A 19,040-nucleotide genomic window follows, 5' to 3' on the forward strand; every position below is an offset into this window, starting at 1 on the left:
TGTGAGATGACTGAAATCTGGATTTGTGGCAAGTAAAATTACACATGCATTTTCTACTAAATTCCAATCCATAGCTATGGTTCTTAAGGATAGATTGTAAGGTGCTTTTATCTCAAACCCATTAATATTTGTGTTGCATTTTTAATAAAATGCACATATGAGCAACAGAAGTATGAACTATCAACACAGAGTTAAAAATTCAAATCACCGATTGAATGCACACCCTTGCTTTATCTGAGCTTGACACTCTACATACCAAATGTAGCTTTCTTAGTGGTTTTCACATCTATAATCCAGCAATTTTTCTGACCCTGGGAATGTTTAACAAAAATTTTTAACAAAAAAGTGAAATCTATGTTTTGCTAGTTGTTTTATCTGCGCATTGGTACTGACACCCCTTTGATTGAATTTATTTATATTCTCTACAGAATGATTCCTTGTAGTTGCTTGACATTTTTTTTCTTTTTATGCCACACCCCTCAGTGCTCAGAGGTTACTCCTGGTGCTACAGTAAGGAATTGCTCCTGGTAGTGTTCAAGAGACCAGAAGAGATGCTGTGGATTGAACCCGGGTGAGCAGTGTGCAAGGCGAGGTTCATGCCCATGTGTTATTTCTCAGGTCCCACCTTAATGTATTTTCATCACTGTGTCTTCAAGTCCTCATCCCATATGTCTTAGAATATGTAACTTCTATCTTCTTATAATGCATATATTTTCCACGTAAAATTTTATTTTATTCCTATGTTTGCTCTATTATATTGTGAACTAGACATTTCTTTACTCAACTCATTTTCAATATACAAACTCCCAAGATGAAAACATATGGATGTGTGCATGGACATATATGGTCATTGATTTATTCAATCCATTGCCAAAATAAATTTTCTCAAGATAAAATATGTGCTATGTAACATTTATATAAATTATTCACTTATGAAAACCATTTGGTATAATTGGAGGAAAAGACAAAATAACGTTCTCAGGCTTATAAAGAATAACTTGCTTAGTTTTTTTAGTGATTTATTATGATTATCACAAGCTATCCTGCCTTTTTGCTATATTTGATGTGTAACCCATCTTCTGCTTCTTGGTCTACATATGCATTTTTAAAGACAATCTATGCTAATGAGATGTAGCATGATTCTTCTTTCTGAACACCATTTTCATGGAAGAATTTCTTAACTAGAAAAGAAAAGAGGAGTTCTGCAGAAATCTTTAGCATCCTATCAGAAAATTTTCCAAAGGAAAAGAAAATCTTTAAGCATTCTGTTTTTTTCTAAAGCATAGAAAAAGGGGTTTCTTTTAAAGAAGGTACTCAGAGGGTCGCCCATTGTCTTTTAAATGTTCAGCAATTAAAAACATAACCTGCATTGTGTGATCCTCTTAATACTTCAAAAGGACTGGGCCAAATTGCTTTCAGAGCAGAAGGCAAGAAAAAAGAAAATGTGGCATTCAGGTCCTTCAAGTCTTAGGCTAAAAATCCTGTGAGCCATTAATCTTTGAGCTTTTATATTTGTAGATTTCCCAAGGACTGTATGCAGTGGGTAAGCTAAAGGGGCAAAATATACATTTTAATTTTTTTAAAAATAATATATTTTTTAAAAAAACTAACATACCACTATTATCCCACCAATCTTAATCTGATATCATTTGGAATTAAATCTCCTTTCTTGAAAACATGGAACAAATAAGTAATTTTGTTATGACCTGGGTGTCCTATACCTAACAAAATTGTCTATATATATAATCAGGTTAGTTGGAGTAAAACAAAAAAATCTAGATTTTTATTTCTGTCAGTGAGAATAGAAATATATGACTGAGGGCATTAAATATTTAAAATCCATCAAAATTCTCATGGATGATGCACTATTCTCACACAGGATACACTATTCCTTTATAATCACCCTAAAATTATTCCTGACTCTTAATATTAACATTTAGCTACAAAAACTGTGTTAAATCTGATGACAAATGTTTGAGATGAAAATTAGATGATGGGTTGGGATAAAGGCATCATATGTGATTATCCAAGATACTGTGTTACACAAACTATTTCTTAAAATAAGAATTGAAGGATTGCCCATAAGGTACATTGAGGAAAAAGTTGGCAGAACCCTCCATGACATAGAAGCTAATGGTATCTTTAAAGATGTCACCCCGCTGGCCAAGCAAGTGAAAACAGAGATAGACAAATGGGACTATCTTAAACTAAGAAGCTTCTACACCTCAAAAGAAACAGTGACCAAAATACAAAGACAGTCTACAGAATGGGAAATGATATTAGCCAAATACACATCTGATAAGGGGTTGATATCAAGGATATACAAAGTACTAGTTGAACTCCAAAAAAAGAAAACATCCAACCCCATAAAAAAATGGGGAGATGAAATGAGTAGAAACTTTCACAAACAAGAAATCCGAATGGCTAAAAGGCACATGAGAAAATGCTCCACATCATTAACCATCAGGGAGATGCAGATCAAAACCACAATGAGATATCATTTCACACCACAGAGACTGGCCCATATCCACAAGAACAAAAGCAACCGGTGCTGGCGCGGATGTGGCCAGAAAGGGACCCTCCTTCACTGCTGGTGGGAATGCCGACTGGTTCAGCCCTTTTGGAAAACAGTATGGACGATTCTCAAAAAATTAGAAATTGAGCTCCCATTTGACCCAGCAATACCACTCCTGGGAATATATCCCAGAGAGGCAAAAAAGTATAGTCGAAGTGACATCTGCACTTGTTTGTTCATTGCAGCACTCTTTGCAATAGCCAGAATCTGGAAAAGACCAGAGTGCCCGAGAACAGATGACTGGTTAAAGAAACTTTGGTACATTTACACAATGGAGTACTATGTAGCTGTTAGAAAAGATCAAGTCATGAAATTTACATACAAGTGGTACTACACGGTAAGTATCATGTTAAGCGAAATGACTCAGAAAGAAAGGGATAGACATAGAAAGATTGCATTCATCTGGGGAACATAAAGTAACAAAATAGGAGTCTAACACCCAAGAATGGCTGAGAGTAGTACCAGGAATTTTGCTCCATGGCTTGGAGGCCAACCACACATGCTAGGGGAAAAGGGAGATCAGATAGAGAAGGGAACACCAAATAAAGGTGTAGGGAGGATCCTCCCAGGATGGGAGAGGCATGCTGAAAGTAGACTATAGACCAAACATGATTGTCACCCATTGCCTCTTTTGCAAACCACAACACCCAATAAGAGAGAGAGAACAAAAGGGAATGCCCTGCCACAGAGGCAGGGTGGGATGGGTGGGATGGGTGGTGGGAGGGATACTGGGATCCGTGGTAGTGGGAAATGGGCACTGGTGGAGGGATGGGTATTTGATCATTGTAAAATTGAAATCCAAGCACAAAAATTTGTAAGTCTACAACTGTACCTCATGATGTCTCACTACTAAAAATGAAAAAAAATTAAAAAAAGAATAGTAGGATTGAGAAAAAGACAATATATTTAGTAAGCACGTGTTCTAAAATATCAGCTTCATTTACTAATATTGTTATTGGAATTTAAGGCATAATTTATGAACACTAGTATTTGCCTGTCCATTTTATAAATCTTTTACACATATTATAAGTCTCTTCCATTCTTAGTTGCCTTTGGTCGATTGACAGAAGGTGACAGGGTGTAAGGATGAGGCTGATTTTTTAACTCCTCATGGACCTTGTGTTATATTTTCTGTATTTTAGTACTGCATGCATTCTATTAAATATTTATGCATTGTTAAACACAATATAGTACTGCAATGCAATGTACTATAATACTGCCATGCAATGATACTGACAATTAATGTCAACAAACCAATTAAAATAATTATGTTAGCAGTGTAGTGGCAATAAAACAAAGGATTAATGAGATAGAGTGGCAACACCACTATCGATAAAAAATAAGGGTGGAGAGTGTGGTATATGTTACTTATATACGATGATATGCAAAAGGCAAGAACCAATTAAGAAAAGAAGCTTGATTTTTAAATTTCCACATAAGTTATATTACAGCTCTGAAACATGATATATATTTGGGTATTGAATTGGATGAAATCAGAAACTGCTTCTGAATACTAAGATGATACTGAAAAACTCCCTCCTTTGAGGATAACCACACTTCTAACTGAATTATATGGTTTTATTGGTTGTATCATAGTCTTCTCTGAGGAAATCACAAATCAGATGCAATCAATTTGAGTCTTAAAGTGAAATCTTCCCATTTGCAGGCAAACACTGATAGAGGGAAATGGACACTGGTGATAGAATTGGTGCCCTAAACTCAAGTATGAATAACTTTGTAAATCCCAGTGCCTTAATAAAAATAAATAAATAAATAAATAAATAAATAAAAATAGAACTACTGATTGAGCTCTGAATCTCATATTACGTCTGCCTTATTCAGGCAAACTTTCCATTGTCGTTTACATTTTTTAAAATTTTTAGCTTAGTTTTTGAAATGTTATTGGTTTTCAAAAATTCAACGTTTTGTAAGTTTCAGGGTACAAAGTTCCTCACCAAAGTACCATTATCATTCTGCCTGCTAGTCTCTTCTGCTGGTTACCTTATACACATCAGAATTTTCCTCAGGTGCTCTTGTTGTTCAAGGCTATGTGTGGGTGGTTTTCACTGAATGATTTTCTTCCCAAGAATAGGAAACTTTTGGTTTTCTTAAAGTCTGCTCACAACATAATAAAGACTTATTCTGTTAAAAAAAATCTCAAATTGCTTAATTGAATGGCATATTTTTTCCACCTAAGCTGATAATACAGTTGCATCAGAGTTCTCTGTCATGGAATTTGCGTTTAATGGATTTGTGTTCAAGAGGAGAAATGTGCAGAACATAAATGACTTACACAATTATTTTGGATGGCGATTAGTGGAACGAGGATAATAAAATCAAATACCTTGGATGATTGTATCAGATAAGTCGTCTCTAAAGTCGAGCTTTTAGTGCCGAAACCTCAGTGAAACAGAGGTGGCAAATCTGGACACAACACTGGGTGGAAAATCTCAGAGGGAGAAAGGAAGAAAACACTAATAATTCAGACCTGCTAAGAAAGCAAAAGCATACAAAGTATGCGGCACATGCATGCTGTTAAGGAAAAAGTTGGTATCAACCAGGACCGCAGTAGGAAGTAAGTACCAAACTACCTGGCAGGTCATAGGCAATAAATAAATTTCAAATCAACTAATCTGATTTATAATCACTTACCACTGGTCATCTGTTTTAACAATTTCCGTAAAGCTCATAATCTCAGTGGATTTTCCTCTCATTTGTAGCCACGAATTGAGATTTTTGAAATCTGGAACCCAAAATCTGTCTTACTGTAGAAACTTAGTCATCGCTACTGTTTTATATCTCAAGCAGCAAATATGCAACGAGATTCTCTCCTGTGTGACAATAAGCGATATCCTAAAGGCATGTCTCACATGCCCCCTGAGTATTTCTCTTTCATTCTTTGTTCTTGTTCTTATAAAGCATGCACTCCACAGCTTCTAAAATAAGGCAGCTAGAGTTCTCAGAGTTCTTGAAAGTGCAAGCACAAGAGAACCATAGGCTGCATACAGTTTTTGTCATAAAGTTCTATATATGTGTACAATTTTAAACTCACCGTTGTATGTTTAAAGTTAGTAATTACAAATCTACCTGATATCTGTTTATTTCTTTATAATTTATGTGCAGCTATTTAGTTTCTTTGGTCTTTCTCTATGCCTAATCAGTAAGTTCAATGCAAAAGATACTAAAGGATTGTCTAATATTGTGTAGATAAATAATCTTTTACTTTGTCCTTGTCAGAAGATGTCCTAACTTTCATATGCATAAACTAGGTTTTCTTAGTGTTAAAATATTCTACTCTGATTTAATATTGAATGAATGTACATGCCATTGAATATTGTAAATATTTATATAGTACTATAAAATGTTAACTCAAAATATAAATTCTGACTCATGCTTTAATTTCATTATGGGGTTTAAAACACCAATACAGTTCTAAGATCTAAAATAATAAATGCCAGTCAATATATGGAAAAGGTTTCACTTGGGTCAGCGACTTGAATATTTTAATCTCTGAATAAGAAATAATAGAAACAAATAAAAGTTTTCATAGTGTCATTTCTCTTAATAACTTTTACTATATATCCCAAAATAGAAGCATGGACAAGAACACGTATATCAGAATAGTAAATAAAATACAAATACAGATTCCTTATAGACAGCTCTATTGCCACTCACTGTTTTCTTATGAATCTTCTGTATTTATAAACATATAATATGAATCACTATAAAATATATGGTTTTGGAACCAGGGAGATAACTCAAAGGACTGGAGGATCTGTTTACAGCCTAGAAAGCCTGGTTTCATCCCCAGAACCACACGTCCCTATTAGTAGCCCTCAATCAATGCCAGCTGTAACATCAAAATGAAGCAAACAAAAAAGAAAAAGAGAAAAAAGACATCACTTTGAAGAATGGATAAAGAAGAAAACGTGTTTATTAAAATCTCTGGAGATAGATGTTGATGATTGCACAATAGGTTATGCCACTGATCTGTAATTTTATAAATAGAATAAGCATGGAGCAATGCATTTTATGTTAAGATGGTATCCTGATGGAAAAATTAATGTTTGCATATTTTCAAAATATTAAGGTAAGGTCCAGAGCAATAGTACAGTGGGTTAGGTGACTCCTTTGCAAGTAACCAACCTGGTTTTGATGACCAGCATCCCATATGATTCCCCCAAGCACTTCTACGAGTGATTTCTGAGTACAGAGTTGGGAGTAACCTGTAAGTATCCCTTGGAGTGACCCAAGCATTAAGTTAATATGGAACTTTGATTTTCCAGATAGGGCTAAACATCCACTATAAGCACTAAATTATGAGCAATATATTTTCATCTAACATGAGCATTGAAATAGTGAGTGGAAATGGAAGTACATTATAGGACCTTGTGGTACTGGGGATCGTACTGGTGACTGGAAATGTAAGTACGTTATAGTATATTTCTACTCACTATTTCAGTACTGGTTTAGTATAAGACTGAAAGTTTGATCCCAGGAATTATATGGCTCCTCAAGCATTTTGGATGTAGCTCAGATGTCCCCCAGAACTACTGATATGTGCAGGACTGTGCAAGTCAGCTTTAACACTGAAGCATCAACACATGACACAAGGCTGAGTATTACTGGGATTGGAACTTGGGCACCACTGGGGACACCCTGTGCCCAAATTGATTTTTGATCATAAGACATGGAGGCAATAGGTTTTTATTTATAACACTGTTTCTTCACTTGACCCAAAATAAAAGTAAAGGCCCTCCCGTTGTTCATCGATTTGCTCGAGCGGGTTCAGTAACGTCTCCATCATGAGACTTCTTGTTACTGTGTCTGGAATATCGAATACGTCACAGGGAGCTAGCCAGGCTCTGCCGTGCGGGCGAGATACTCTCGGTAGCTTGCCGGGCTCTCCGAGAGGGGCGGAGGAATCGAACTCGGGTCGGCCATGTTGGCTGCGTGCAAGGCAAACGCCCTACCACTGTGCTATCGCTCCAGCCCTACCCAAAATAAATTGAGATAATTTTTAGAAAAATGTTTCTTTGCTCCCTTACATTATTTAAGCTAACATTTATTGTCCTGAAATCTTGAACTAGAAAAAAAATACAATCCTTAAGATATAATGTTTTAGAGATTTTATATGCATTTCTACTGTACCTAACTGGCATGTTTAAAAGCATCTAAAACATATGTATATACTGATATATATATATATACATATACGTACAAGTATATATCCCATATAAGACATTTAAGCATTTTATAAAATTAAACTTAACTATGTTATTGATTATTTTATAAAAACAATTTACTTTGTGTGGGGTTTTATATTTATGAGATATTCATCGATACTTACTGAGACAGAAACATGATTGTTAAAAATGCAAGTAAATTGTATTAATTTTTAACCTTTCTCTTTTTTTTCTTTATTTTGGGGTGGGTGGGATGTCTCTAGGTGGTGCTCAGGTACTCAAAGCCCCTCTCACCAGTACTTGGTCAAACATGACCCAGTTGAATGTGAGAACCTGAGGGCATAGCACTCAGGCCCTTTGGTGCAAGGGGTTACCTCAGCCACTATGGCAGTATAGGGGGTTTCCAGGGCGGTGGTCAGGGGTGCTCTGGGATCTTGTGGTGCCCGGGCTAGTATTGGGGTCAACTGTATGCAAGACTCACCCTCATACTATCTCTCCCATGTCAAGTCATTTCTTATTCTTAGTCAAAAATGCCAGGTTCTGTCTTTCACGCCCTACCGAGGTCACCAGTTGCCCCCCACAAGTGGCTCTCCAGCATGGCCACGGCCCCAGAAGCACAAGGACTTAATGCAGAATCCAGCAGCTTGGAGCAGAAAAGTGAACGGACTATGCATTAATCCACGCCATCATGTCTGCCCGTAGGGGAAAGGGTGTTTCTCCCTTCCGCACTCTCCTCTCTGGAAAGAAAGATGGTGGCCACATGGGAGCCTTGTGGACAGCAGGTATGAGCCGGGGGCGAGGGGGTGACTAAAACCTCATGGGAAGGGGGGTGTTCTGGTCGGTTCTTCACACCCTACCGAGGTCACCAGTTGCCCCCCACGAGCGGCTCTCTGGCACGGCCACAACTCCAGAGCACAGAAACCAATCTCTTAATTATCTGACTTTCAGTAGAAATACTTCCAGGGTTAATTAGCAAAATAGCAGAAATCCAAAACTGCGTGGCCGCGATAGCAGCCACGCAACATCATTTAGTTCTTGATCCCAGCTGTAGAAAGCAAATCATTTCACAATTCTTTTTCAACATGTCTGATGTGGTGGTGGTGGGGGGGGGGGGGGTAAACTCTAAATAATAGTGGTGCATCTTTTATCGAAAAAATGAATCTAGTCAAAGTAGATAGAGTGTTAACTAGAATTCATCTGCCTTACAGGCATTGGGGGGATAGGAGTGGAGGTTTATTGGGGTTCTTCATGGTGAAAAATAAGTATTGGTATAGGGAAATGTGTTTGATATTTGCATGACTGAGACCTAAACCTGAAACCTTTGTAACTTTTCCCACAGTGATTCAATAAAATAAATAAATTATTAAAAAAACAAATAATACTGTATATCTAATTGGAAAAAATGCCAAGTTATCCTATTTGAAAGAAAATTCTTATTTTTAGGATTATTTCATATAATGATGCTTTGACGTACATTGTTTATAATGGAGTGTGTCAAATTCAATTAGACACAGATGCTCGGAACCTTTTACCAAAAGCAATATTTATAAGAAAATATCTTTTATTTTCTAATTCCAAATGAGTATCACGTGGCTATATTGATCTCTTCATAAATAATTATACATTAAAAAGTTTGGATGAGATTCTTGCTTTAAAAATGTTTCAAACAATTTTGGTACACTCAAATGTGGAAAATTTGAGATATTAGTTCTTGAATTTTATTTATTAACAGCAAAAAAGGAGTCATGGAAGGAAGCTATATGGCCGGAACAAATGGATACTATTTCTGAGAAATTGCAATTATCCTTGATTTTTGATTTATACTTATCTACCACAAGGTGATAAATTTGACAAAAAGTCTTCTTAATGGTTTCTGTGCATAACAGACTAGTTATCATTCTCTTAATGACGTGCCTTCTCATCCACTCTTTTCCTGTTTAGTGGTCTGAGGCATTGCTACTACCAAGACTTCTGTCTCCAGTGAAAATCAATGCTTAAAAAATCTATTGCATATTTTATGCCCGGATTGCTTCACTTTTAGTTCTAAACAAATATGAAGTAAAGAAAAATATAAACATACAGTTGTAAAATGTTATAAATAGAAGGTCATTTTGTCAAAATACTCCAAAGAAATCCAAATTTATTGAAGTTGACACTAAAATAGCAAAGTTCATAAAAGTTTTGACTCATTATTGTTTGCCTTACATTTATTTGCCTATAGCAATTTTATTTTTAACCTGTGCTACACACAGAAGTTTGTCTTTATAGGGTTTTATTTTACTTTTAGACTATTTCTCCCTCTCATAGAAGCTGGCAAGCTACCGAGAGTATCCTGCTCGCACGGGCAGAGCCTGGCAAGTTCCCTATGGCATATTTGATATGCAAAAAACAGTAACAATAATCGGTCTCATACCCCTGACCCTGAAAGAGCCTCCAATGTGGCATCTTTGGAAAGGATGAGTAGAAAAGAGAGGCTGCTAAAACCTCAAGGCTAGGACGAATGGAAACGTTACTAGTACCCACTCAAGCAAATTGATGAACAACAGGATGATAGTGATACAGTGATTTTATTTTTCAGAATTTGTTTAACTTAGAATAATTTCTATATGACTATAAATTCATCCTTTCTTCTCATACACTTTGAGTACATAAACTCAAATTCACCTACAATTCAATATATATGTATATATATAAATAATATATGCACACTCTAATACTGAGTATCCCTTTTTCCCACTCTAACACTTCCTCATTTCTCTTTCTTCAGTTGATTTGCTTCTGAGAAATTGTTTCTCAGAGGTTAAAAATATTAGACATATATTCCTTAAATATGTATATATACATATATATATTCCTATGTATCCATATACTTCTGTTTCTGTGAGATTACTCATAATGGTAATTTTTTTATAATGGTATTCCTTGGAACATAGCACTAGATCATCAGACCAATTTAAACAAATATGTCCTGGAAGTGCCCACAATCCCCCTAAACATTGTAAAAGAAATCTCCCCAAATAATTATAAACACATAAGGAAATATATATACACATAATATTTGTAAATTATGTAACAAGTAAATTTTGTAAAAAAAAATCTAAAAAAATATGGCTGTAGTGATAACACAGTGAGTAGGGCATTTGACTTGCACTTGGCTAACCCTGCAGACCCAAGTTCAATTCCTCCACCCTCTTGAGAGCATGGCAAGCTACCGAGAGTATCTCGCCCGCACGGCAAAGCCTGACAAGCTCCCCGTGATGTATTTGATATGCCAAACATAGTAACAACAAGTCTCACAATGGAGCCGTTACTGGGCCCGCTCAAGCAAATTGATGAACAACAGGAGGACATTGCTACAGTGCTACAGTGCCCAAAATCTCTCTACGTATTGTGAGAGAACTTTCCACAAATAATTGTAAACACATAAGGAAAAAATATATATATATATGTATATATATATATAATATTTGTAAATATATAAATGGAGGATCTGGGTGGAGGATGCTCAGCACCAAACCGAGCAGGCTTGGAGAGCTCAGCCCTCGGACCCGCATGACTTTGTTCCTCTGCCAGTACCTTCATGCGTGTGGAGAGTGGTCTCAGAATGGTTGTGGCTGGTTCTGGAGGTCTTTGGCTGCGCTGCCGGAGTTCCGGTCAGGACAAGGAGGGAAACTCAACCCGCTCCCCTCCAAGGGGGCCTGGAGAGGAAAGCCAGGTGCAGGGGCAGGAGACTCCATATTTCAGTAGGCAGGGTTCACACCCACCAACTGGCCCCCTGGTGCCATGTAATCCCATCAACAGCCAAGACCCAGAGATTATAAAACCCAGCTCCTGGAAGAGAACAGCACAGAGTCTCCTGCCCCCTCGCCTGGTCCTCACTGGGGCCCCTTGGAGGGGAGCTGGTTGATTTTCCCTCCCTGCCCTGACCAGGGCTCTGGCAGCTCAGGCAAAGACCTCTGGAACCAGCCACAACCATGCTGAGACCACTCTCCACACGCATGAAGGTACCGGCAGAGGAACAAAGGCATGCGGGTCTTGGGGCTGAGCTGTCCAAGCCTGCTCGGATCGGGGCTGAGCATCCTCCACCCAGATCCTCCAAATTTCAGTAGGTGTGGGTCACACCCACCAACTGGCCCCCTGGCGCCTTGTAATCCCATCAATGGCCAAGACTCAGAGACTATAAAACCCAGCTCCCGGAACCGTGCGACCACATTTGCGGCCGCACGACATCTTATTATCTCATTCCTACTTTGGACACACTGGCAGGCTACCGAATGTAACCTGCCCACACGGCAGAGTCTGGCAAACTCCCCGTGGTGTACCCAATATGCCAAATACCAATAACAATGATGAGTCTCATTCTCCTAACCCTGAAAGAGCCTTGAATATGGCACTTTTTTAAAAATCTCAGGGCTAGGATGAAGGAGACGTTACTGGGGCTTGCTCGAGGCAATCAACAAACAACAGGATGATCATGATCGTAATCATGAAATATATAAATATAAGTTTTATAATATAGTATAGGTAAATACATAAGGCACATATCCTTATATGTCTCTATCCAGAAAATTGAATAAGTTATATTGCTTCTTTTCATCATTTCCCAATGCATTCTACCAGCTCTTCAACACTTAACTCTTCTATAAATTTATACCATCCTTGTATAAACTCTGGGGGCGGCCAGGAAAGCCCCAGCGGCTCTTCCCCTGTTCACCCGGGTTTGGGGGGCCCCCGGGCGCTTGCCCAGCTGGGACAGCCCGGGGGCCATGGGGCAGACAGCAGAGGACGAGAGGAACAAGCCGGTTGGTTGATCAGTTGCCATTTATTCCATTCTCCCCACGCGCCTGCTCCAGTCTCTCTGAGCCATTCCCCCATTCTAGTCTCACACTCCCCTCATTCCTCTCTCTCCTGCTCACCTCTCTATGCTCCATATCACAGCCTGGGATCTCTCTCTCTCTCCACGTGCCTGCTCCTGTATTCTTCTACATTCTTCTCCCTCTGTCACCCTTGCTAGTCTCTCCATGGCCAATCTGGCAGCCCTGCTCTGTCTCTCTCTCTCTCTCTCTCTCTCTCTCTCTCTCTCTCTCTCTCTCTCTCATCTCTCCAATTCTCTTGTCTCTCCTACTCCTCTTCCTAGCTCCTCATTCTTCAGTCCCATCTCTCTGGATTCAGTCTCTTATCCACTAGTCTCTCCATCCCTACTTGTCTCTTTCGCCATTTCTCTCTGGGTCCATGCTACATCCAGTCTGGTAGCAAAATCAACACAAGAAAGCCCTTCCTGAGAGCCCACCAGGTTCAAAGAAAATACCACCCAGGGTATTCCAAAAACTGTCTGGACTGTCCAAAGACAAAATACCTCCTATGGTGTTTTTCTCCTTTCCTCAGTCCAATAAGTCTATCAACATCTTAATACTAGTCATTTTTGTGTGGGCACAGTAAGAAATAAAATTGAGGCTTGTAGGGCAGCTCTCCTGAGAACATCTTGCTACAGATTCAGACAACAGTGCTCAGGCTTAGGCCATATTAATCATTCCTAACCCTAGCAGGGTACAAATCTAGTTATTACTTTTTGGATCATGACAGCATTTGTCCATGACCAAGCTCTTAACTTATAGTTAAGCATTATTGAAACTCGGCCAGACCCACCTTGATGCCAGGGTAGCACATAGCTTACCACTTGCCCTGGTTCCATCCAGTCCCTCATTGGGACCCTACTTTTAGGGGTACTAGGAAATAAGGACAGCTGAGGCTTAGGTCCAGAGAACAGATGCCCAGGAGGAAAACATCACTGGGAGTTATATTACAAAAGCATATACTGTATTCTGGAGCGATAGCACAGCGGGTAGGGTGTTTGCCTTACAAGTGGCCAACATGGCCGACCCGAGTTCAATTCCTCCGCCCCTCTCGGAGAGCCCGGCAAGCTACCGAGAGTATTCGATATGCCAGACACAGTAACAACAAAGTCTCAAAGGAGACGTTACTGGGCCCGCTCGAGCAAATCGACGATCAACGGGAGGGCCTTTACCTTTACCTTTACCTTTATACTGTATTCTTGTGTCTATACAGAAAGGACATTGCTCTGAATAAACTATGCAATGGACTTAGGGAGTAGAGAAAAGCAATATTTACAAGTCAATAGAGCACAGACAAAGAGGTTACAAATAAACACAGAGAAATGGGAGTACTGGGATGGGAGAAACCCAATAAACCTAAGCTACTTGAGGCTCTGCAGGAAGGACAGAACAACGTTATCCTACACATTCTCACTTCACTAAACACTTCCAAAATGTCTTCCTAAACTTTTTATCTTTAGTCTGGAATTTCATATTATTTTCAAACCACTGAACAAGAATAGTCATAAATGTTTCTGAACATAAATATTACTGAATATCATGTTTGCTGTCATAAATTATTCTTAAATATAAACTATATCACAAGTATACTTTCCCTACTTCATATCACGCACACGCTGGTTTCGATTAATCTAACTTTACTCCCAAGCAAAATTTTGGATACTCTTGAGCACTTCTGTGTCCTTCAAGAACTAATATTAGGCTTATTTCCATCTACTCTACTTTAGGTTATATTAGAGAGAAGCTATTATCTTTATTCCTTTGTTAATTTATTTTTTTGGTGTGATAACCCCTGCCCCAATCCCATTTGACAAACACTGTTGCTCAGTGGTTTCTCCTGGGTCTACACTCAGGGATCTGGAGACAGGCATGGTGCCAGGGATCAAACCTTGACTGTCAGTGTGTAAGGCATGCACTCTACCTGCTGGAGTATTACTTCAGACCTCTCCTTAAATAATTTTTGATACTTTGTGAACCAGTTGGTTTGAAAAAAACAAGTGAAGAGATTTATTGAGACAAGTGAGAGGCTCATTTATCAAAAATGTTTTCATTCTTTACTGTCACTCAAATGATATTATTATTTAAAGGTAACATTAAAAGGTAAAGGTAAGGTAAGGTAAAGGCCCTCCCGTTGATCATCGATTTGCTCGAGTGGGCCCAGTAACGTCTCCATTGGAGACTTTGTTGTTACTGTGTCAGGCATATCGAATACTCTCGGTAGCTTGCCGAGCTCTCCGAGAGGGGCGGAGGAATCGAACTCGGGTTGGCCATGTTGGCTGCGTGCAAGGCAAACGCCCTACCCGCTGTAAAATAGGATTAATTATAAATTAACCTATATCATTAGGATATCATGTTTTAGCACATATATCTAAGGAATTAAACATTTTTTAATGTTTACTTCATTCACATGGATAATTTTGAGTTAGGGAGCCAGGAGAACAAGTTTAGGTGCATGTTTTGCAGGCAGCAACCCTGCTTAAATCCCTAATACACATAATGCCCCCCCCAGCCCCTGGAGAACCCTTCCTTAGGACCTTCTTGGCATCCTGGACATCCTGGCACTGCATGGCCTAGTAGCATCGCACCTTTGGGTCACTGCATTGAACCTCTGCTGCAGTTCATCAAAAAAGTCTCTGGGAAGGGCCTCTGGGCCTCTTGCACCCTGCTTGGGAGGCCCTCAAAATAAAGGTGAATAAAAGTAAATGGAGATGCATCTTAAAAGTTTAAACATAGATTCAAAAAGGCATTTATTAATCCAGAACTTTAATTGTCCATTAATTTAGTTTTAGTTAATGTACTGCCTAGGACTGAATCAACATTATTAAGACCTCTGTGTAGGAGCTTATAACTATTTCAACTTGTTTGTTTGGTTTGGTTTTCATTTGTTTTGGAGCCACACTAGTTGATGCTTTCAAATTTCTCCTACCTCCATGCTCATATATCTCTCTGGTGGGATACCTGGGGCTCTGTGTGGTGCTAGTGATGAAACCCAGGTTGGCTACAAGCAATGCAAGTGCCTATCCTTTGAACCACCTTTTTTTTTTTTTGCTTTTTTTTTGGGTCACACCGACGATGCTCAGGGGTTACTCCTGGCTCATGCACTCAGGAATCACTCCTGGCGGTGCTCAGGGGACCATATGGGATGCTGGGAATCGAACCTGTATTGGCCATGGTGGCTGCGTGCAAGGCATACGCCCTACCCGCTGTGCTATCGCTACAGCCCCTTGAACCATCTTTTATGGCCAAAAGTATTATAACATAGAATTAGTATTTGACCACTGGTTTGTAACCTAAAATACCAACTTGACCACTAGACAGTAAAAATCACTCGCCTTACCAGCTTTTCACAATCTACCAAAAATAGGTTTAAAAGAGAACGCAGATTCCATCTTCTCTGCCTGTCCATCCTATAAATCCATGGATTCAAATTTTATTTTTATGACTGCAACTTAAAACAGTGATTCTGGGGCCAGAGAGATATTACAGTGGGTAGGATGTTTGCCTTTCACACAGCCAACTAGAGTTTAATCCCCGGAATCCCATATGGTCACCCAAGCACTGCCGGGAGTAATTCCTGAGTACAGAGCCAGGAGTAACTCCTGAGCATTGCTGGGTGTGATCCAAAATGCAAAACCAAATAAAAAAAACAGTGATTTTTTTTTTCATGAGTGCCACAGGAGTCTCACATAGGTCCTCGGGATGCTCCAAGGTAGTAAAGGGAGATAACTCATCGATAGGGTAAAGACCGGAAATAGGGCAGTGTCAGAATATGTCCATGGTCAAGTAAAATCTGGAGTTTCATGGTTTAGACACCAACTGATTTAAATGGGTTGATTAAAAATAAGACTGATATAGATGGTGACATAAGTGTGAATGACTGTAATATATGCCTTGCATGAGCTAGATCTCTGGCACTGTATAACTGCCCAAGTCATGGATGGTGCTAGTGGACTCTGAGCACTAATGAGGTGAGCCTCATGATCAGGCATTTTTAGACTGAAGCAGGGCCATTGCTGTGTTGTGAAACACACAGAAATAGACCCAGTATAGGGAGGTGTGTCCCCATTATCACCCCCCACAAACCAGCATACTCAGTGGGCCATATTTGAGTGTCCATCTTCACCCGACAAAAAGAAAAACACAATGTCTTAAATATGGCTTCAAAGCCACATCCCAGAGGAATCAGTGATCTTCACTAAACACGCTGCATGTGTTTAACCCTTCACTTTCCTCCTCTTCCTCTCCTATTTTTCATAACTTTTGATAAAAATAGCAACAACCTTGTCATGTTGACAAGGTCTCAAACTGAACACTATTGAACTCATTTCACTCTGAAAAATAAAATAAGTAAGTTTATGTTTTTGACAATTCAAAGCATAACATAACATATAGGATCATTAGAAAATGTAATCTTGACTCACATGATGTAAAACTTGATATTCCAAGAATATACGTTAATGTATAAAATCCTCCAAGGGCAAGGTATGATTCTATTGGCCTTGCTCTATGCATAACACACTAAATTTTTATTATCGTACTAGAATAAGCAACTCTTGATGCCAAGATTTAATTAAAGCTTAAATATTTGAAGTAGTGCTAGGAATGTTATCTTAATAAAGCAATTACCTGTCTTGGGATCAATAGAGAAATAAGGTTGTCCCTGAAGAATGCTGTAAACAACTCTAGCGCTGTTTCCATATGTCGGGTCATCTGCATCTGTGGCCTTGACTTGGAGCACATAAGCACCTGGAAAATACGATCGTATGATTCCAGAATTATTGTTTTACAGTTCATAAGATGTTGCTTATTGTCTGCTGAACAACATTTTCTCTTTGAAATTTGGCACTACTCAATGAATTTGTGGAAAAAGGATGTCATTATGAATAATTCAATTGTTATAATCATAATCTTGACCATCAGTGAAGTTGTTAGTGAAATTGATACCTATTATAAGTATGTTGAAAGCCTTGTCCATTTTCACTAGCCAGATTATTGAACTGCAAGTCATCATGATTACTTTATTGATTTGTACACCAAAGAAAATATGACACTGCTTTCATTAGCTCAGCTTCTTAATGTGGATGCTTTAATTTAATGATTAGGATTGTAATAGAAAAGTTAAAAGTCTTAAAGGTTTGCTGATACGTAGAGGGGGTGAAAGAGAGCAATAAATACATCCAAAGATGTACAATGGCAGAAAGATCTTTATCTTTTAGAGTCATTCAAAGTAACTGCACACTGTGACAACACAGATTTATCTTTAACATGCTGTCATTCATCAGGCATTCCTGTTTAGGACACTCAAAACTGGATAAAATATACCATTATTTGTTTATTGAAAAACTAAGCAAATAAAAATTCTCCTTATCTATCTTTATCATAATAAAAATGAATGCTTATGGTCATAAAATATATAAGAAATTATAATGTAATTTTTTTATTTTAAAGTATATTGGTTAACTATTGCTATATAGACAATTAAATGCCTTTTATAGCAGTTTTTCCAGGAAAAAGCATCTTTACAAAAAGAGTAAGCATATATTTCAAAGATATCAAATGTTATTATACATCATATTAGTTCACAGACATTAACATCATTATAATTGACTGATATTTGCATCATCAATGCTTGACAAATAGATTTTGAGACTGTATTAAAGATTCATCAAAATTATATTCTCCTGGTGACCAGAAAAGTGGAAGACTTTGAAGGGCAATTGTCTTACATTTGGTCAAACCTGCTCCCATCCCCAGCACTCCATGTTGTCAGCAAGCCCTGACAGGAGTGATCTCTGAGGACTCATTCAGGAGTGAGGCTTGAGCAGTACCAAATGTGTCCCCAAACCAAATAACAACGATACTAATAATAGTGATTCTCACTAGTGCTGTAAATGTCTGACTGCAAAAGAAAATTCTTCCTCACTTTGTTGCGTTGAATTTTAAATCATTCACCTAGATCTCTGATGATTGCTTTATTGTGTATTTGTTATATAGATAGTTTATTCACACTAACCAATACCCATTTCTATATGTAATTATACCAGTTGAACAGTGGTGCATTTTTCTTTTACCTAACCAATACTATATGTTCAATAGGAACACATTTATTTTTAAATCTCAAATATTTATACAATTAAAATATCAATCTCCCTTCCCCAAGGAACAAATCCCCTTCCCTTACATAAAATAAAGTACCAGAAATTATCTCTTACAATACTAATTTTAAAAACCATATTAAACAATACAAGCAAGTTAAAAATAAATGCACAAAATTTATAGATAAATAAATAAATAACTGAACTAAGTAATATTTGCATAATCAGAAGACAGGTATCAGTCAGTTCCACTAGTAACTTAAGGACTGGTAGATGGAAGAATAACTCCTTGTTGCATCTATTTTGTTTACTTCATAAAAATGGGTGATGA

At 38.2% G+C, this 19,040-nt stretch overlaps 1 protein-coding gene across 1 annotated transcript in view; it reads right to left on the minus strand.

Moving 5' to 3' along the window:
• The window catches only part of CDH12 (cadherin 12), a 436,383-nt gene that overhangs the window by 101,101 nt on the left and 316,242 nt on the right, over positions 1 to 19,040 (minus strand). Inside the window, exon 4 of the mRNA XM_056108950.1 lies at positions 17,241 to 17,360. Coding sequence (XP_055964925.1) covers positions 17,241 to 17,360 — 120 coding nt within the window. The remainder of the gene's footprint in view (positions 1 to 17,240; positions 17,361 to 19,040) is intronic.

This window comes from Sorex fumeus, unplaced genomic scaffold (assembly GCF_029834395.1).
Source record: "Sorex fumeus unplaced genomic scaffold, SorFum_2.1 ptg000240l, whole genome shotgun sequence".
Classification (NCBI taxonomy): Eukaryota; Metazoa; Chordata; class Mammalia; order Eulipotyphla; family Soricidae; genus Sorex; species Sorex fumeus.